This window comes from Hyposmocoma kahamanoa, unplaced genomic scaffold, assembly GCF_003589595.1.
Source record: "Hyposmocoma kahamanoa isolate Upper Pololo Valley unplaced genomic scaffold, ASM358959v1 192, whole genome shotgun sequence".
NCBI classification, from domain to species: domain Eukaryota; kingdom Metazoa; phylum Arthropoda; class Insecta; order Lepidoptera; family Cosmopterigidae; genus Hyposmocoma; species Hyposmocoma kahamanoa.
Genome location: NW_020653719.1, coordinates 4657541 through 4678888, shown reverse-complemented (window position 1 = coordinate 4678888; position 21348 = coordinate 4657541). Strand labels below are relative to the sequence as shown.

General features: G+C 33.2%; 5 protein-coding genes across 5 annotated transcripts in view; 4 read left to right on the top strand and 1 right to left on the bottom strand.

Annotated features, from left to right (window-relative positions):
* The first annotated feature begins 169 nt into the window (after positions 1-169).
* On the top strand, positions 170-1717 carry LOC113226488 (single-strand selective monofunctional uracil DNA glycosylase). The gene is made up of 3 exons (XM_026459120.1): positions 170-335; positions 626-781; positions 1418-1717. Exons 1-3 carry the CDS (start codon positions 294-296, stop codon positions 1535-1537), a joined length of 318 nt encoding a protein of 105 aa, XP_026314905.1. The 5' UTR covers positions 170-293; the 3' UTR covers positions 1538-1717.
* Positions 1718-1820: 103 nt separating this feature from the next.
* LOC113226487 (tRNA-specific adenosine deaminase 2) lies at positions 1821-2876 on the top strand. Its single transcript, XM_026459119.1, has one exon. The coding sequence runs from the start codon at positions 2183-2185 to the stop codon at positions 2666-2668; it is 486 nt and encodes a 161-aa protein (XP_026314904.1). The 5' UTR covers positions 1821-2182; the 3' UTR covers positions 2669-2876.
* On the bottom strand, positions 2876-4951 carry LOC113226486 (dentin matrix acidic phosphoprotein 1). The gene has a single exon (XM_026459118.1). It carries the CDS (start codon positions 4846-4848, stop codon positions 3829-3831), a length of 1020 nt encoding a protein of 339 aa, XP_026314903.1. The 5' UTR covers positions 4849-4951; the 3' UTR covers positions 2876-3828.
* Positions 4952-5517: 566 nt separating this feature from the next.
* Positions 5518-6905, top strand: LOC113226618 (trafficking protein particle complex subunit 6B). The gene is made up of 3 exons (XM_026459319.1): positions 5518-5800; positions 5886-6149; positions 6615-6905. The coding sequence occupies exons 1-3, from the start codon at positions 5714-5716 to the stop codon at positions 6738-6740; spliced, it is 477 nt and encodes a 158-aa protein (XP_026315104.1). The 5' UTR covers positions 5518-5713; the 3' UTR covers positions 6741-6905.
* Positions 6906-9777: 2872 nt separating this feature from the next.
* The window catches only part of LOC113226660 (DNA polymerase alpha subunit B), a 21418-nt gene continuing 9847 nt past the window's right edge, over positions 9778-21348 (top strand). Inside the window, exons 1-8 of the mRNA XM_026459381.1 lie at positions 9778-9792; positions 10468-10546; positions 10684-10918; positions 11135-11180; positions 13538-13608; positions 15004-15174; positions 15517-15640; positions 17183-17409. Of these exons, the coding sequence (XP_026315166.1) occupies positions 10471-10546; positions 10684-10918; positions 11135-11180; positions 13538-13608; positions 15004-15174; positions 15517-15640; positions 17183-17409 (950 nt within the window). The 5' untranslated portion in view covers positions 9778-9792; positions 10468-10470. The remainder of the gene's footprint in view (positions 9793-10467; positions 10547-10683; positions 10919-11134; positions 11181-13537; positions 13609-15003; positions 15175-15516; positions 15641-17182; positions 17410-21348) is intronic.

Below are 21348 nucleotides of genomic sequence, written 5' to 3'. Positions count from 1 at the left end.
AATATAGTATGCATGCTAATGTAATCAGCACATGTACAGTCAACAGCAGACCTATATGCTTATGTTCAAATGCCATCTCCAGTGCAATGATACTTGATGTGCTACCCTCTGTACATAATTATCCTAAATGAATGTTATATACCTATATAAATTTGTTTATGTAAACATTTGGGTATATTTATTGTTCACAGCAAAGTGGCAAAAGATTCTGGGGTTTATTCAAAGACATATGTGGGTCACCTGAAAACTTTTTCAAGACTAGTTTTGTGTACAACTACCTGCCACAACAGTGGATGAAAAAAAATGGCTGTAATGTTACCCCCGGAGATCTTAAGGTACATTCATATGACTGATTTATCTAAGTCAGCAATGATCTATAATAATACTTTTTGAACAGTAGCCAGTTACACCATACCACAATAATAATTTATAGTCCTATGCTGTGCTTTTGTTTTCTTTTAATGCAATAATTTTAATCACAATAACTCTTTATGGAAGGCTACATCAATTTTCATTTTGTCATAATAGTTCAGTTTCAATAAAGCTCTCATATAGATGATTCAGAAACAATACACTATTCCGTGATTACAATCCTCTAATTTTTTAGCAACTTGTTTCTTTCCAGCCCTCACAAGTGGAAAAATTATATAGCATATGTGACCCTTTCTTCACAAAAGTACTGGACCTGTATGATGTAAAGACCATAGTGGCTGTGGGAAAATTCTGTGAAACCAGAGCTCGGAAAGCTATAAAGAAGTATCTGCCTTCAAGCAATATTGAGGTATGATAAATTATTATATTTATTATAAGTCCTATTTGACAATCCCTTCAAACAGGGTTTCAAAAAATACTCCCATAACTCTTCTATTTTCGTCTTTTCTGCCCTATACCTTCATTTTTTAACTGCCTCCGTGGCCGAACGGTTACCATGCCGGACTGCCACTCAGAGGTCCCAGGTTCGATTCCCGGGCCGGGAGAAATAGTTGTATGGCCTACAATTATTTCTCTCGTGAGTTTGGGTGTAATTTGTGGTTGTCTATGTGTGTGTCCATGGCACCCGTGACACAGGGTTTCCCTAGTGCGGGGCTATGTTGAATGTGTGCGTTATTATTATTATTATTATTTACTTCCTTCTTATGATTACAATGTAAATATTATTACATTTATTAATTTATAAAGAATTTAAATTATAAATGTTGTTTTCAAGCTGGTTATATACTCGATGTTTTCAAGAATGGTATATATGTATATAAATTAAAACATTAAGTTCTTACTAATCAGATTTGCTATCAATCATACATTTTACATTACACCAACTCAACTTGTTTGTACTATATGTCCCATAGTGTACTAACATTTATCTTAAAGTTGTTAGAAAGGAATTGCAACTTAGGAATCAGGATATTTTTTATTTCAGATTTTGTATTTGCCCCACCCCAGCCCTAGATCAGTGAACAACAATGACTGGAATAAGAAAGCAGTTGAGTGCCTTAAAAAACTGGATCTCTTGCAGTATTACAGTAATACCAACGAATGAAATAGAGATTAGGAATAAATGTGATTTTATTATTCCATTATGGTTCAGTTTATACTGATTTAAATTTTTGGTACATAGTTATAAGTTTTAATATGTTCTTTTATAATAAGTGATTTTTTTATCAAGAAATTATAAATATCTGAATTTCTTTTTATTTTATTTATTACGTCCACGTCATCATGAGTAGGAGATACATAAATATTTTCTTCTGAACCTACATTAGATAAGATTATTTTTATAATCTTTTTGAATAGTGGGACAATACACGTGGAACGGAACACCCTCTTTTGACAGCAGGATACATGATAGCAAGTTCAGTTGGTAAAAAAGAAACGACAATACGCAAAACTGCGAGAGCTGTCACTAGCTTGTTGCGTTTTTAATTTGTGTTGTACGAGTTTATTCTGTGGTTGTGATGTTGCTTTGTATTAAGGTTGTTAATTAACCTCAAATTCCCTATTCTACATTTTGTATCTTATAGTTTTATTACGTTAAAAAGTCAAAATCTTTCCCTACGTTATTGATTTAGCAAGTTGCTCTACGAATACTACTTTATAATTATTATTGTTTATTATGCTGATGGATAAATGGATTAATGCGATAAGATAAAATTCAACGCAATTTGTAATTACGAAAACAACGATAATGGCTGAGTTTATGTATAAGGCACTTGAACTGGCATCTGAAGCTTTAGCTGCACAAGAAGTGCCTGTTGGATGCGTATTCGTTGTTAATGGCACCATCGTTGCTTTTTCAAGGAACAGTGTAAACTTCACACACAATCCAACGAGACACGCAGAAATGAACTGCATTGACTTCATCCTAGATTACTGTAAAACTAAAAACATTGATTACCACAGTTACTTCCAGGAAACCAGTGTATATGTCACTGTTGAACCATGCATAATGTGTGCAGCAGCATTGCACAATCTCTCTGTTAAAGAAGTAGTTTATGGCTGTGGGAATGACAGGTTTGGAGGTAACACTGTCTTAAATGTTAGTAATTTCTATGAATACAAATACAAGCTCACAGGAAACATACTAGCTGACGAAGCCATGAATTTACTTACACAATTTTATAAAGGTGAAAACCCAAATGCACCGAAATCCAAAGTCAAAAAGAAGGAATGAATAGAAAAACTTTGTTACTATGTGATCCATGTAATTATAGGTTCATAATGAGCACTAAAAATATAATAAAATGACTCTGGGCTAAAACACACTGGAGTATGTACTTATTCAATAAATTTTATTTATTGATGACATTTCATTAAAAATATTAACTCATGGTGTTTCAACCCTTGTAAGTTTATCAACTAACTTAAATAGAAATTTCCTGGCATTATTATGAATGTAAAATGTAATAAATGTGACCATTTTGAAGTGACCAATTCTACATTTATTTTCGCAATATTATGAAATACCCTATCAACATGTGGAACAACACACTTATCTCCATCAATGTTAACTTTTTGTGATGTCACACTATCAAATAGGTCACTCCTTTTTGGCACAATCAATTCAAGACCAAGAGATAAGAAGTTACAATAATTAAACGTAATTGAGTAAAGATTTATAAGAATGTACTTAAATCTTGCAGATATATTCCACATCAATTTCAATCAAAATTTACCTTCTCATCTCTTCATTTTATAAACTCCCTGTTAAAACATGCTCCATGATACTTCTAACTTATTTTAATTTATATCTACAAATCTACTTGACACATTCAATTTGGTTTAAAACTCATTTAAAAAAATGTAAACACCTCATCCTTAACAACCAACAATAACATTAAAATATTTATGTCTAAAGGGCTACAATACATACATATAATAACTCTTCATACATTTTTTCTTAAAACTAGACATACATTAACCCACTGTATAAACATAAAAGTGAGATCTATATCTGGAATAATTAGTACATTTTAGTACACTTATTAACAATACTACTGAGAAAATATCCACAAGGATATCACAGAATTTTTTCACTAAATCTAACATTGAGATCTCACAATTACATTCCCACAGTGTCAAAATTTGTACAATAACAGGACACTTGAAATAAGCAAACATAGGCAAGTAACTAAATGCATAACTTGCATCAAGTGCTTGAAGACAATAGCGAAGACAACAATATAAAACAAAAATGTAATGTATTAATAATTTATAATCCCAGTTTTAGCCGTGATTATATTCTATAGTTTAAATACTGTTAAAAATAAAATCTTCAAGAATCAAAATATTTTTTTAAGAAATTGGCTTAAAGCCTGTATTTTTAGCCTCAAATTATTCACCAGGGCTGTGGAACCCATTGACAATGGCATAAGGGTTTTCTGTTTCATCTGCTATGCCATTTTGCTCATTGGGATTTTCTGGAATTTCTCCATTGGTCTCAGGCACTACGTCAGACATAGGACTCTTGCTTCTGCTGGAACTGCTACTGCTGCTCACTGAAGTAGAGGAGCTATCACTCTCAGAGTCCTCACTAGAAGAATCTTGAGTCCTTTGTCGAAGACTTTCATTTTCAAGTCTTAGCTTTTCATTGGCTAATTGTAATTCCTGGATTTGATCTGCTTGTTCCTTCATTTTCTGCATTATTTCATCAATTGAAGTGTCACCTACTGCACTTGACTCCACCGAGTTGGCAGATGTGTCCTTATCAGTAATCATACTGTCCCTATCTGTGACTGATGTATCCTTCTCTGTCACAGTAGTGTCCTTGTCATCCTCTACATACCTGGGTTTAGCTCTTTCTGTCCTTTTAATGAGATTCTCATATTTCGCTTCAAGCAAAAGATATTCTTGAATAAGATCATTTTTAGACATACCTGACAGTCTTTCACTCTGAGCATCCTCGTAAACACTGGAAAATTCTTTAGTCAAATATTCTTCTTCATCCTCTGGTAAAGAGAAAAAGTAATTTTCTTCGGAATCCATACTGAAACTGGAGTCTCGTGTGCGAGCCGAAGGTGTTTGTAAAGTAAATTTATTCTCTGGCTCAGGCTTATGTATCTCCATCAAAAACTGGTTGTTATTGAAAGGGGCATGCGTTTTAGCCAATACGATTTTACGGAATCTGTTATTTCTTTTAGTTTTATCGTTTTTCCTTCGATCTTGCCATGGTATTTTCGTGTACGGTTTCATAATCTTACGTTTGGGTTTCCCTCGTCTCCTCTTCTTTTTAGCATCCGGTGTTTTTGCATTTCCGTCGAATGCACGATTCGGAGCATCGACGATAGATGGCGTTTTCGCAAGAGGAGGATGCGTCGATTCGCCATCTTTTATTTCTGCATTATTTACTTCCATTGAAATTGTCTAAAATTGCACTCACGGTTGAAATATTACAGCAACACAAATTTTCTGTTTACGGAAGCTTCATTAAACGCACTCACTTGTGAATTCTAGTCAGAACTTCTATCTGCAAAACACATCGTACCACAGAGAACTACACCCAACATCTGCGATTTCGCCATCTTTATTTATTTATTAATTTCATTTAAATTTTACCTACCAAAATTATCTATAGTGTTGCCTAAAAAATTTAACATTCTACTGCGTAATACTGAAATAATTTAAATCCTCCTAAATAATTTTAGTTTCGTTTATTTAACATAATTTAGATGATCGATAATACAAATTAAAGTATTATTTGTTCACCAATAATCAAGCCAAACACTGTAAACATATTTTAACAGTAACAGATTACTGCCTACACTAGAAATATCTTTGTTGAACTGGCAACATTTTACGACAAGTCAACGTATTAAAAAAAAAATGTACTGCGCTTTTTTGCCCCCACTACGTGCAAAGTAGTGCAAACTGTAAAGCAAACAATTTTTTTAGCATTTATGGTATATTCACAATCACTTACTCGCTGAGTAGACATTAGAATCCTGAAGAAGCCTCTAAAATTGCTAAGCGAAAAACTCCATACTGGCAAAAGTGGCAAATGCAAAAATCAGAAAGCATTACAAGATCATTGGGGCACCGTCAATTAAAATCTATGAAGATTAGTAATAGAGAATTTATCGAAAACGTCATTTGTGTTGAGTGAAAAATAGAACTTCTTACCAGGGCGAGGGAAAGAAGAGTATTTTTCGAGCGAAAGATTTGTTTGAATGTAACATTTTTCAGGGAAATTAAGTTCAATTTGTATACAAACGTGCTTACAATGGCCGACGACATACTTTTTGACTTATTGCACTCCGAAATCATTAACTATTCACTAGAACAATCGAAAGATAATAATGAAAAAAAGGTATGTAAATCATTATCATCGTTACGTATGTGTATTTATTATTTGTAATACTTCTAGACCGTATTAATAGTACTGTTAATTTCAGGAAGTAGATCTCTCAGTAGTTGAGTACATTGGGTTTTCGGCTGGGTACAAAATAATGGAAAGACTAACAAGAGAATGGCCAAGATTCAAAGACGAGTTGGATACTATGAAGTTTATTTGTACAGACTTTTGGACATGTATTTACAAAAAACAGATAGACAATTTGCGTACTAACCACCAGGGTGTCTATGTGTTACAAGATAATGCTTTCCGTTTCCTTACAAATTTCTCCAATGGCCATCAGTACTTGGAATATGCTCCAAGAGTAAGTTGTAATGAAGGGTACTTTACCTTGTATTTTATTGCGTATGTCAAAGTATGTGAATCTCAAAGGTTTTTTAGACATCAACTGAAAACTAAATTTCTCATCTCACTATTAATGTAAGTCCACTTTATGAGAAAACCATTGTCAAAATAGCCTTCATATTCAAAAATGTAAGTAAGGTGCAGACCAAAATGTAGATATTGTTGGTATGGACGGATAAGAATCTTACTGAATAGGTAAAATACTGAAGCATTCTTTAGCATCTCTGTAGTCAACTTTATTATATAGTACTGAATACCGTCAAATTCTTCTGCATAGATTTAGGTGAAAACTGTTTTTATTCTATGAGATAGACAATTCAATTTATATAATGTATGACATACAGTGATTCACAATAGACTTATAATAATAATGACTTATCCATTTATTGTTATAGATTATCTAATCTTTTTTTTTTCTTTTCAGTATGTGGCATACACTTGCGGTCTGATTAGAGGAGGTCTGGCCAACCTATGTATTAACAGTGTTGTTACTGCAGAAGTCCAGTCAATGCCATCTTGCAAGTTTCACATACATGTCCAAAGAACTTAGCTTAAAAAATAATTTATTTATATAGATGTAGTAGTTATGTGATGTCATTCTATTATTATTACTGTATTATAAATATTTAAGTTAAATACATCTACATAATAATTTAATAAGGTAATTTTAATTAAGGACTCACAAAGAGAATAAACTGAATACACCTGAGAATTTATTACCAAAAATATGAGCGACTTATTTTTTCCAAAAATTTAAAATAAAGAAATATAAAAGCCAAGAATGTTATAATATTATTACATATAATATACTATTATTCTACTCATTATTACCATATTAAGCTTGCATGCAGAACTGGAGAAAAGTAAAAATTATGTCGAGATGAAGCAATTAATACAACAGGCTCTGAAAATTGTTCCATTGTAATAAATAAAAAGATTTGATAATTAATTACAAAATTTAGCAGTAAAGGTAAAAATTAATGGCAAATTTATAACAATAGTATCAGTAACACTCCAAGATTCCATATTAAAAAATTTACTAGCCTAGTCCATAATTTACCAAAACCAGTTTATACAGCTGGTGATTTTAATGCATATCACTCCTTTTGGGGCTGCAATTCCACGGATCCTCGTGGAAGAGCTATATTAGAGTTTTTGGATAAAATTAAATTATTGAATAGTGCGCTAGCAACTACTGTAGGTAGGTACTGATATTTAGACTTAACAATGGTTAGCTCCAATATAGCATCGAATTGCCTATGGCGTGTCAATAACGACTCTCTAGGTAGTTATCATTTACCCACATTAACAACTATACAGTTATGTTTATCTAATACCTACACAGATTCCACACTTTTCATAACCACTTGACTTACCTTCTCATACAAACTTACGTTTAGTAAATAGGGAACATTATTGTAAGCTTGTAAAGAAATGTTAAATCAGTACTTAGTATCTGACAATCGACAAAATTCATATAAGGACTTTTGTAATTTAATTTTATCAGCTATAAGAAATTCAGTTCCTAACAGGCTAAATCAAAGGAAAATTCACAATGTAAACAACATTAATCCACAAAATCAAAATGATAATGACGTTGGTAGGTCTCATTTAAAACTTTGCCAATATCTTTCTGTTCCCTGATGGATAGAAAGATGTAGCAAGGGCTGTGCAAAATAGTAAGGCTGTATGTATGCGTGTATGCTTATATGTTACATAAATTGCTTAAATTTTAAGAAATTACAGACTGTAAAGAAACTGGTAGGTAATTAAAAAGGAAAGTAATGAAAGTTGCAAACTGTTCTGTTCTGACTTGAATAGATTATCACCTAGGTATGTCTAGGATATGGCAAACGATACGAAAATTTAACAAATGTTTTGCTTCTCAATCTGGTCAACATGATGAATATGCCTGGCTAAATGATTTCCCTAAGAATTATACTCCTGATTATGTAGAGCCACCCTTAATATCGTCACAATCTCATTCGTGTCTTAATGATTACAATTCTTATTTAATAACCTTTCCGTTTGGCTGAATTGAATTCAGCCATCAAGTCTAGAAAAGATACGTCTTGTGGTTTAGATTTTAAATCTTATAAAATATAAAAAGAAATTGTCGTCATTTGAATAAACTTTTAGTAATTCTGAATGATCTCTGGTTAAACAATATCATTCCAGTCGAACGACTGCTTGATTTCCGTATCAAAACCCGATAAAAACAAAAATAACCCTGATTCTTATCGTCCAATAGCTTTAACTTCTTGTGTAGGTAAAATATTTGAACAATTGTTAAAACAACGTTTGGAATTTTATATTGAGAGTAATTATCTTTTACCGAATAATCAATTTCAGTTCCAGGTGGGGACGTTCGGCTCGTGAGAGTGTTGGATGTCTTTATGTAGATAGGTATTGAAAAAGCCTAAGTGATAATCAATTTCTATATAGTTTGTATATTTTTCGACATAGTTGGTCCATTCAATAACATTAATCTTTCTGTGTTAGCAACAACCCTGTCCTCTGGAATTCCTATGAATTCCATATAAAATGGTCAGTAGGCTTTACAAGTTTTTAAATGAACGCCAAGTCTTCGTTAAAATAAATAGTAATAAGTTAGACGGTCCTCGTTTATCTCATAAAGGTGTATGTCAATGCGGTATCTTAAGTCCTTTAATGTACATATTATATATCAATAAACTAAACGAAATTTTAGGATCTGACCCGACAGTTAACAATCTGCAATTCGCCAACGACCTAGCTATTTATACAAAGGGGCCCCTCTTTCTGAATTGAAATCTAAATTAAACAATATTCTTATAAAGTTGCGTAGTTATTGCAATTACCTGAGAAGTTAGTCCGAATAAGAGCAAAGTTATAGTTTTCAATAAAATTGAAATAAGCGCCCGTTGAGGCTATCTAAATTAGATCTGATTGAGACAGCCAATAGCGCGCGCTTATTTCAATATATCGCGCGGGTCGCGACTATCATGCGTAGCCTTACTACGGAGGCAGGTTTCGACTTATATTATGATAGTCAAAAAATTACCTGTAGTTGCTTCTGCAAAATTCTTAGGAGTGATTTTTCAAGAAAATTTTACGAGGAAGTGCTATTTCTATTAAAATATGTCGATATTTTAATAGAAATAGCACTTAGAGCTACCAATATTTTAAAAGCCCTTGTTGGTAGATACCTTAGAGGATGGGAAAAAAATATGGTAGGTACACAGTGGGGCGCTGATCTCAAAATGTTACTTTTTCTCTACAAATGATTGGTCAGAAGTCATTTTTAATATGTGTCGTTTTGTTTTGCGTCAGATAAAACATTAGTTGATAAACTTGAAAAAATACAAAATTAAAATATGAGAATTATGAGTTAAGTACTTAAAAATGGATGCAACATTGGCAGGAGACTTTGTTAACAAAAGGCACTTGGTATCAAGGTATAAACTCTGAAATTAAACAGCCGTGGTTTGTGAAAAGAAGATATATTCATAGAAAGTTCTGTACAACTATTTGCAGATTACGTCTTAGTCATGGACGTTTCAATGAATGCACATAGAATGCACATGAGGAGATCATGTCTGGCGCCCCGTCGTGCGCTCACTGTAAGTACTCCAACCAATCCTTGCATCATATATTTTTCGATTGCCCACATTTTTCTATCGCTAGAATAATCCTCACCGATAACCTTCTTGAACTATAAACAAAAAAAAACCTGAAAACATTCCGCTGTCTTTACCAGATCTCCTGAAAAACAAGAATGTTATCCAATTTTATATTATTTCGTAAGAAGCACTATCGAAGACATTTAATTTTTGTAATAGGATACAAACAAGAAAGAAAATTACTCTCAGTTTTGGCTGTGTGGCGCATTAGTGCCTTTGCCTTTTTCAATGGAAAAAAACAGTATCAAAAAAATAAAAAATAAAAAGAAACTTGTCTATGATTTCGATTTAGAGTTGCTCTTGTAATATTGTTTCCTGCAGTTTTGATTTAGTACGATTCAAATAAATGGCATTTTTTCAGCAGTTCACAATCTCGAATGTACAATGTACTATTTATTAGAGGACATAAACGTAAATGTCATAATTATGTATCATTTATTTTTTAAATAACGAAGTCAATCAGATGAGTCACAATTTGATATTACATTTTTTTATTTCATACAATTTAGCCAATTTTCCAAAACACGCATGGTCACTTCAAACGAAACTTTTCTGACGCAAACTTTTTGATTGGCGGTCTTTTGCTTCCTATTCGTTGTTTCTTCAATTTTACAGAAAATGGCTTCCGAGAGGTTGGTGACTGAGCAGTTTCAATTTTTGGGTATTGAAGTGCAAGATGAAGTTCTTGCGAAATGTAAGTGTTTATTTACCGAAAGCAATTGAGTTTTTTACGAGCATAATTCGATCAGTCTCGCTGAGTTGTCGACAAACTTTGCCCGTAAATTGTATGTTTCAAGGTTGTTTCACTGTTGAATTTGTTACTTTTCAAAGGTGTAAGTTTGTGCGATGAGTACGACATTGATGCTGAAAGTCTAACAGAACAATGGATGGCATTCAGTTTAAACCATTTAAATGGCGCGGCGCCGACTATGGAGAACTTGGATGTGTTTGCGAGGAAGGAATTTTCCAAGCGGGCTCCGAACTATCTCAACGCGCCTACTAAAGAAGCCGCCCGATCGAGCACCGGCTCGACTTTGATGGTGTATGGAGCGCCTATTTCGGCACAGTATCCTTTTAAACGAATGTTCCACGTGTTCTACTGTTTTCTGACCGCTTATCATGATTTTCGTAAAATGCAAGGTTGCTACTGTTTCCTAAAAAAGTCTGCTTGTAAGTAATGAGTATTGTGTGTTTTTAAGTTAATAAATGGATAGGTAGTTGTTTTGAGAATTTTCTAGGTTATTTTTTGTATTGTTTGTTTGTAACATTCCTTAATTAACAGGCCAGAGAACGATGTACTGTCGAATTATATGACTGCAAATGCAAAGGTGAGTGTGAACTTTTTTATGTCGGTTATTTTTGCCCCATTCATTAAAAAAGAAAAATAGGTATGTTGTGTAATGCAATCCAAACAGCAGGTAATAAAAGCATGACACTGAAGAGTGAAGTGAGAAAAGTGTGAAGAGATTGTTTTGAACGGAGAAGCAAAATACTTATACTTGCACTTGATGAGTGTATGTCTAGATGCACAGTGCACATCCTGTGACTAGATCTACACTCATTGAGTGATTGTATAACATTCTTTGAAGACAAGGATGACAAAGTCAAGGATTTTTCACATTATGTAGTTATTTTTATGCTAAATATTTAACCACTAAATGCAAAACAGTCTTTCAATATTCTGAATTTCAAAGAGTCAGCTAACAATGTTACTAATTTAATCCTGCTGATATCATAGTGTGACCATCTAAATAATATATCAGCTAAATTTTAAAACATTGTAACTCCATTTTTGAACAAAATCAAATTTAATTGTGTCTACTCAAAAGTTCACATTATTGGAGGTATGAGGTTTACTAATTTAGCCCACTATATATAATATGTATTAATCACAGGTTTGACAACCTCTGTGGTCGAGCGGCATGCATGCTGGCTTCCATAGTGTCGCCATTTCTGAAGTTCAATCCCCATCTGGGTCAATGTAGGAAGAAAAGTAACTTTTCTATATTGTCTCAGGGTCTGGGTGTTTGTGGTACCATCGATGTTTCTAATTTACATAACACAAGTGCTTTAGTTATTTACTTACAATCAGAGCAATGTGGTGATGCTGTCTAATGTAAAGAAATATGATAATAGATTGCAGGTTGAGGTACCTTAGGGATGGATTTTGTAAGTCTGTGTTCTATGAACATCTTGATGTCGAAACTGACTGTGCTGACAGAATCCAATTTAAAGATGAGTTTATATTAGATGGGATATTAATGGTCACTTTTGGAGTATGTATAGTATACTTGATAAACATTCACTTAGTTCAAAAATTAACTGCCTTAAAAATATGCTATAAGATATTTTACATGTGTGTTAAATGAAACTTATTGACTAATACTGAAATTTACAGCATTTAGGAATACCTAAAAGATTTGTTGTGAATAAAAATAAATATTTTAAAATTTTATCTAATGAAAAAATTTGATCTCATGTGTTTTCTTCAATAATATGCATTATGTGTTGTTATGTCATAAAATTGTAGACAATGGTTTTGGCTTCATGGACTCAAGAACTGTAGTACAACAACATTGTTTGACTTGATGATATTTGTGGGCGAGTTTGCTTCTGGTTCATGTTGGCTTAAAGTCATGACTAGATCCATACTCGTCTGCAGCCATCAACTCGATCTTCAAAATGGACCTTCAATATAGCTAAACGTAAGAGTGTTTAGGTTAGTTATTTTAAGTTATTTTGCTCAGTTTCCGTTGAGTTACAGCCACTTGGACATTTTCTATAAGTTTAGCTTTAGTAAACAAGAAATAGCACTTAGTGAAATCAAACTGGAGATATAAAAGCTGCTTCTAATTATTACATACCAGTTGCTACCGTATTGACTCATCTGAAGAACAGAGTCCGATATGTGATTGTATAGCGAAAAGAGAATAAGTACGTCACGAGAATAATTTCGTTATTGAAACTAAGGCCTATGTAGGTGTTTTGAGAATTTATATATCTTATTTCGTTTCGGAAATATAAAATTGAACAAAGGTCGATCTGATATCCACAGCGAAGAAGAATAAACGAAATGTACTATGTCCTGAGAACAAGTAGTCTTGCACATAGATCTTTGTTCTACGGTTGAGTCGATATACATACAGTTGCATATATTTACTTACCAAGGGAACTATTATTTTGTGCATTTACTGTACATATAATTCACATAATATGTGTAGTTGTATTTAATATCACATTCGTAGGCTAGGTTGTTAACTTACTATATCAAAGAACGCGTTGTGGCCGTTTAGTTAGTTCTAAGTTTAGAGCATAGTACAAGTTTCAAATTTTCGAGATTTTTGTTTTAAGCCGCATAAAAATATTGTATAAATCATAAATTTCTACCATGCAAACAGAATTGAGAGTTTTGTATGTTTTAGCTTTATCTCTATGGAATATGGGCATGTAAAGTAGAACTGTTTTTAAATCTGAAATATACGCCATATACGCATATTCCTAACTTAGTTTCTCAGAATTGATTGCACGATTTTAAAATAACGCAGGATTGCATTTTTTTCACGTATATTTGTGAAAAAATGTACAATATTTTTGAGATATTTCTAAGTCTGTGTTCTTCGTAGTATTAGGTATATTACGGCGAATGGATATTGTACATTCATGCGTATTATTTTGGATTCTACAGAGAGTAAAAGTGGAGGCAGACGTGATTCCTGTACAAAATGAACTTTGTCCAGTCACTTATTCGCCATCTGTGTGAGTATATACCTCATGCTGATATAGTTGTCCTTATCTCGTCTCTAAGCACTTATCGTCATATCTATTGGCCATTGTACGAGTTTATTTGTACTGTTCTTGGGATTCAAAATGTCTGTTAATTAAGTTACTGTTCAATTGATCAGAAAAAAATTGTATACATACCTCTATTGATGACCTCAATGGCTCAATGTTTTGCAATGTGTGCGATGGATGAAGTGTTCTCGGGTTCGAGTCCTGGTAGCACCAAAATGGAAATTAACTTTTCAAAATTGATTTCCGTCTGTGCGTTCTGGGTAGTGTCCTTGACTGAATTTGTTGTTACGGTACTCATAGTTTACGGAAGTCCCTAGTTTGAAACAAGACTATTGGGTGTAGTTGTGTAGCACATTATTAGTATCTGAAAATTTGCTTGTAATATTAAAATTTCGAAGAAGTTTGTATATTAGTAAGTAGAGGTACTCCGTAATTTAGTAGATGGGTAGTAAGAAAAACCCAGAAAAGTTAATAAAAAATGTAAGCTACTTAAAACTTTGTGCAAATAAAAATATGGAAACAACTGAATGAAAACTTATTGAAAGTTCCAAAAAATCTTGCTGACGTAATACTACTCTACCAACTCAATCTGCATATATGTTTTACCAAAATTTATTGATATCTATTTCTATAGAAAATAAATTAAATTTTAAAACTACCTTATACACATTTATATATTTATATACATTTCATAAACTTGGTGCTTGTTAAATTATTCCATCATGCGGAAATACAACACGAGTACATGAAATGAACATAGTATAAGTATTTAGAATGTATAGTTTTTGTTTTCTTACAATTGTGATTTGATCAAGTTCTTGATTGACTGCTAAATATGATTTGTTTTATCGGAACATTCTGTGTTAATTTTTCAGTAACTCATTTTAAAGCAACTTAATTAGTATTGTAGTCAGCTTCAGTTCGCTGCAATATCATTTGTTTTTCGGAACCTTTATTATTTCCCTTAGTATTCTATACACATTGCAGAGCTGTCGTGTCAACTCATGTACAGATTTGTAGGGACACATTTAGCACTGTAATCATTTTAAAATGTAATTAATTGGAGTCAAAATTATACGGTTTCCACGTGGAATATCACTGTGTTATTAATTAGCCAAGAAGAAGACAAAAATCTATAACCTAAACATTCCTCTGTTGGGCACAGTATCTGAGTCTATTAACGGATTCAATTATACACTACCCCACGCAATGTTGCAAAATTCTAAGCAATTTTTTTCTATTTACAACACGAATATTAACGACTAATTTCAAGCTTGTGATAGTAGACTATTATTTGAAGTTTCAAAAGTAACTATTCAGGTTTAGTGTCATTACTAAAATTACAATACCATATTTCAGCAATCATTCTGCCAAATACGCATCGAGAACAGGGCAGGGGTCAGTGGTACATTCTCACGGCGACGAAAAGTTGTTAGAAAGACTGCTGAAACCCAATGGTCTCAATGACGTTGTAAACCTGAATATCACCCTTGTACCTAACGACGATGGGGACCTTTATACGAAATCTTAGTAAGTGGCAATGCTTTTTTCTTATTTAATTCTTTTATCAGACAGTAATGTTAAACAAATAGAAATACAATAATGACACAAAGCTACTCTATTTATCGTTAGTACCTATATCATCCGCTCAAACTAGCTCTTTGTCAAAGAACACGGTTACTTTAAACAGGTGGCAAGATGTGCAAGATTTAAGTAATGATGATTGATACGCCTCTGTCATTATAGCAATTGTTTCTATTCTCAAAAAAAGAAATAAAACGGCACCAAGATCCTTCATATTGCCCTTTTTCTTAACCTCCTTGTGTTGAAACAAAAACAATAAAGGATTTTATCATAAACATTCTGTTATAGTTTTGGATTCGAATTGCTACACGAGAAAGCAAGCACTTTTGACAATCACATTCGCTACGTGTCGCAATGTATCATGAAGAAGGCTGACATCAAAGACTCCAGTTCAGTAAGACATAAATCGCAGGTAAATTAAAGTTCTCATTTAATACCACTTCACTATCTTTCATGAGGTGTATTTCCGCTTCTGAATAGTTGAGTAAAGATACAAAATTATTTGTTAGGTACAAATTTAACATAGTTTTACTATATAGTTTTGTCACTTGACGACAATAGGAGCGTGTGAAAGTGCCGTTCTTATGTTGTATAATTCTGCCATCTTGCTGAAAGATAGTCGGGAACGGTCCACGGTATCGGAGCTCATTTTCGACTGTTTTGCGGGAACTAAATTGTTTTCGGGTGAATTTCACTTTCCGAATTTCAATGGCACTTTTTGTGTCATATTACCGTTTAAGACTTAAACCTTTTTTTCTTTCGGTTTTAAGATCTTAAACGTACAAATAATGTCAATAATTATAAAATCACAAAAACATTTAAGTGTAACACAACAAAAAACGTAATTTTAGGTCACACGAATGAGATTGCGGTAACATGAATGATTTTCGCATATACCTAAATGATAAAGACGGCACGGTAATGAGATATTATTATTATAACACACATTTAGTGATTCACAAAAGAACATTTAACATGTAACAGACATTTTGATTTCATCTCTTGTAATAAAATCCTTCTCATCCGTGTTTGACTAAGAACTCGTGGAGCGGTTTCCACCCGCGCCCGCCGCGGTCGCGGGACCGCGGCTTCCGAAGAATATAGAATATATGCAAAATTTGGTAGCACATTTCACGACGCGTTTTACGCCCGCAGCGGAGACGGCTGCTCGCGGCGGCGACGCGTCGTGAAATGTGCTACTAAATTTTGCATACATTTCTACATTCTTCGGAGGCCGCCGTCCCAAAACCGCGACAGGCGCGGGTGAAAACCGCTCCATGAGTTCTTAGCCTAAGGCCATCTATCTAAATAAATATTTTGTTTGTTAATGTCTGTTAAACTTTATTGTACGTCAATATATTACGCAAAATAGGCGCCTTGATATTCGTATCATCATGATCACGATCATACGAATATCATCATAGTCACCATCATCGTCGTCATCATCATCATCATCACAACCATCATCATCGCCACCATCATCGTCACCACCACCGTTATCGCCATCTAACGTAAATTAACTGTTTGACTTAAAAGTAGATAAGAATGAGAGCGACAAGAATGATATTTGGATACATTTTAAATTGTCCAGGGGGCCTAATATGAACTCTTCTATTGCCACGCAGTTTACGCCGTATACTGCCTTGTAATTTCGTATTATGAACTGGTAATACCACCCAGTCACCGGTCCTGTGACATTAGGCTGTCTTCTGCCCGAAGTTTGGCTGTTTTCTTCTTCTTCTTGTAAATGTTACGGCTCCATCAAAACAAACGATGAATTCGCTAATGGCAATATAGTATTAAAAACGTTAGTTTGACATTTTGTTCACGTTTGATCTGTCAAAAACTAACAGCAATAAACCATTCAGTTTACTGTGTCTTGGTGTAGCTTTTATTGAATTGTTTTGTGTATAATTGTATAATAATTATTATAATTTTGAGTATATATTTTTAGGCAATCGTTTTATCATGTGCGATGAATACGAAATGTTTGAGTATCTGGAAAGTGATGCTTCACACGATAAAAATATGGAAAAAATCCCAAGAAGCCAACTGCGAGATCGTAGTGATCCGTTTGAAATGGATCCACTTTATGAAAAGGCTTAGCAAAGATATGGTCCATAATCTTTGCGATGAACTTAAACACCCACAAAATCCACCGAAATATTGGTTGACACTCAGGTTATTTTTCACTACAAGTATAATTTCTTTCAATATTATTCTTAAAATATTATTGACGTGCTTTCAACAAACTACAAAGTAAAAATTTACCCTCGGAATTTCATCGATGTTTGACGTCGTCGTTCGGAAACTTAATTTACGTTTTTTTCTTATTTACAAAAATTAAAACATAATGTATTGATTTTATTATACAGGCTGTATATTTGAAAGTGAGACATATTCATACATGTCATAGTAAATCATGTTACAACTTAATACACAAAGAATAAATCAACAAATGTGTTTTGGAGTGTACATAGGAATAAAACGATTCCCTTTACGCTTGATTTCGAGTGCAATGGGAATACTACCAAGCGAGCGCTGAGTGAGACAGCAACAATAACATTGATTTCACATCTCCCTTCCTACTAAAAGCAACTCTTTTCTCTAGAAAATAAAAACTAAGTTACTCACCTACTCATTTATGTTATGATTTAAAAAGCTGTTATCAAAATGATTCGTTTTAGCTTATGTTAATTATTTTTTACTTAAACTATCATCGAATTGTTTTACGTACTAAAAAACATAAGTTTATGATTTAGTAACTAGTTAACATTCAATAAGAATTGAAGATTTTGGAGTAGTTAAAAATGTGAAATCAAGTTATTTACAATTATTAATTTTTTTAGTTATTTACAGTTTATTTACACTTACGTGGTACGGAGCAAGTGTTCAAAATGTCCACCGTTTTCTACAATGCATAGTCTCGCACGGCATAGTAAATTGTGTTTTAAATTGTTCACCACAAACACATTTTGTCTCACAGTATAAAATGCTGAGATAATCTCACGCAACACTTCGACACTGTTCACCACCTCCGTGTAAACTCCGATTTGGGAACATTTCTCCGTACATTTCAATAGCTTGCCTCACACCGTCATTACTTATTGCGTAAAGTCGCACTATCTCAGTCAGTTCGACGTTGGAATAAATATCCATTTTGCGGCAATCGGGCGAGCGGAAGTACAAATAATTTACGTGTCTTCGTTAGACTAAGGTCGCGCGTGCACTGTCTTTGCAAACCGCGCCCGCACCCCCGACCTGTGCTTTGTATTTCGCCGCCGTACCAGAGTACATAGTCATGCCGCCGTCAGTCGCTGCGTCGGAGTAATAATAGTGATATGTATAGATTTCGATAATTAATGTTGTTCACAAGTAGTAGTCGATAAAAAAAATTAAAAGTATATTTTTATAAAGTTTAAGTTCATTAGTTTATTATTTCTTTGGGTTCAGAATCAGGAATATAACGCACTCTATAAGTATGTTTCACTTTCAAATGTACAGCCTGTATAGTGTCTTTTATTTTCGTACTTGAATAATATGTATTTAATTTTTTTCTCTTAAACTAAGTGACAAATATAACACTATAACTTACCGATAAATATTCATCCATGTTTTTGAACGTTACACTAAAAAGCACGAGCTAGTCAAGTCCCAGCCATAGACGAAATAAACAGCGAGAAGTAAGCGAAAAATGTGTATCGTAATACGAATTTTATCCAGTCAGTTTTTGGGCCATCCACGTGTGTAGAATCCGCAGTGCTCTCAATCGAGTATTTAACTTAGTGCGGATATTCACGGAAGACAATCGCGTACAATGAAAGCACGGGTGGCTTGTGCGCCTCTGTCGCTGAATATCTTATTCGCAAAATATCATGTTCGCTTACATGATATTCGCAAGATATCATATTCACAAAATATCATATTCGTAAGATACCACATTCTCAAGTTGTTACATTCTTAAAACACCATATTCGCAAAACACCACATTCGCAAAACACAACGTTCTAAGTACAGGCAGTAACATAGATATAGGAAAAAAGGGGAAATATGTAATGAAGCTATGTAAGATCGGATACCGATGTCGCCACTTTTTAGCTTGTGTGCAATTCAAACTTTACGCTCTATTATACCATAATTTGAAGATTTTGATTGGGTAGGGCTTAAAACGTGAAAACGACGTAACACAATTTTAAAATTTAACAATATTAAACTTACAATCACTTGAGTAAGAGTTATATTACAATATTTCAGTATTTTTTCATCCTGATTCAGCCATTCACCATCAGGTGGCGTTTTAGTAAAAATGCTACTAGTATATAATAGCTAACTATTACACGTTAGATGGCGCTGAAACTCATTTTTCTACTTTTTCACGGCGACTACGTGCCCGCACAAATTTGCTGGGTCGTGAGTATTGAAATAAAACTGCTGTGTAGCAGCACCGGTGGACGCGGATGGAAACCGCTCCGTCAATTGTTAACCTTTTAACCTTAAACTGTCGCTACTCAACGATTGATGGGGTCCTACCTAATCGACAGTTACAAACCATGTGGCTGTTTTTAATATTAAAAAAATATTCCATTTTTCATACTGTACCTACACTGGTACAGGTGTATTATTAAATTAATACATTAATATAAATTATTGTTATTTTCTTAATGGCAGCCACTAGGCTTGGGCCAGTGTCAGTTTTATAAGAATAATACAAAAAATATGGCGATCGTCGCCAGTGTCAGTTTTCCATTATACGTTACCACGGGTTGGTGAAGCTGTCACTGTCAAGAGTAAACTCGAACCATCAACAAATTTAATAAATTAAATTATGGTGTTTTTTTATGAAGGATTTATGTAATTTTCTATAATTGTTTCTAATTTATTTTGCGTACACATGTAAAATAAAGCCGATTTTATTTTATTATTATATTTTTATTTTATTTTATTTTTAAATGCATTTGCTATGGAAATTTAAACCAAGTTAGAAATAGTAATAAGAAAACCAATATTTCGATTTTCCTGCAGCTTCAACCCAACCTTCTTTTATTTTGAACTCATTGGAAAAACTTAAAAATTAAAAATACTCTACGTGTAAGCTACGAGTATAATGTAATTTAAATATCTAAATTATCTAAAACAATCATACACATACATTTTTCTTCAAGCAACAGCAACATATAAAAATTGGCATGAAACGGTTGTCCGAAATTTGAGTTGTGTTAAAGTTACTCGAAATAAAAGGTTTAGTAATAATAGTAATAATAATAAAATAAAAGAAATCAATTTAACGTGAATGCTTTTCGCTTCGATATTTTAGGGACTTTAATTACAAAGATCCATAGTAAGAAATTCAAACATTTCAGTAAAAATTTATTGTCGATAAACATCAGTCATCGTAAATGAACTTCACTATATTTGAGTCTAGAAATTTCTATGGAGACAAAAAGAAAATACTGAATAATAATAGAAATAGTAACTAAAAATGCAAATAGCCGTTATCTGTCTGTTATCTCACTGGTTTTAAAATTTTTGTTTTCACTCCAATTTTTACAAGGTGTATTGCTACAACTTGGCATTTTCACGTTTTACGAGAGATCTTGTATGTACAACGATTGTCATGTTACTGTGGCGATGTTCGTAGGCGTGTCACATCAAATCAAATCATCAAAATGATCATATCGAGGCGACACGAACCACGCCCCCATACCAAATGTCCCCTTTTTCTATATCTATGGGTAGTAATAGCAGGTCTTACTAGCAACAGACAGAGGGTTAGATTAGGTAGTATTAGACGTACCCTGTGTAACTGGAAATCAGAAAGTTACCCCTTACGTGCAATTTTTGTGCAGATACGTTAAAATTGTGTACATTTATGGTTAGAAAAATAATTTCCATAACCCCTCTGCCTATTTTCTATATCTATATTAGTATGTAATATTTAATATAGAATATAAATAAAATATTAAGGGGGTTTATGGAATACATGTGTATGAGTATGTAATGTATTGCACAACCCTATTAAACCTATCTATTTATTTAGTATTAAACCTACATTGCAAATTGCAAATTGTTGTTTTTGAATTTTTATATTTTGTATTTTTGCTTCTTTTTTTAACAATGATA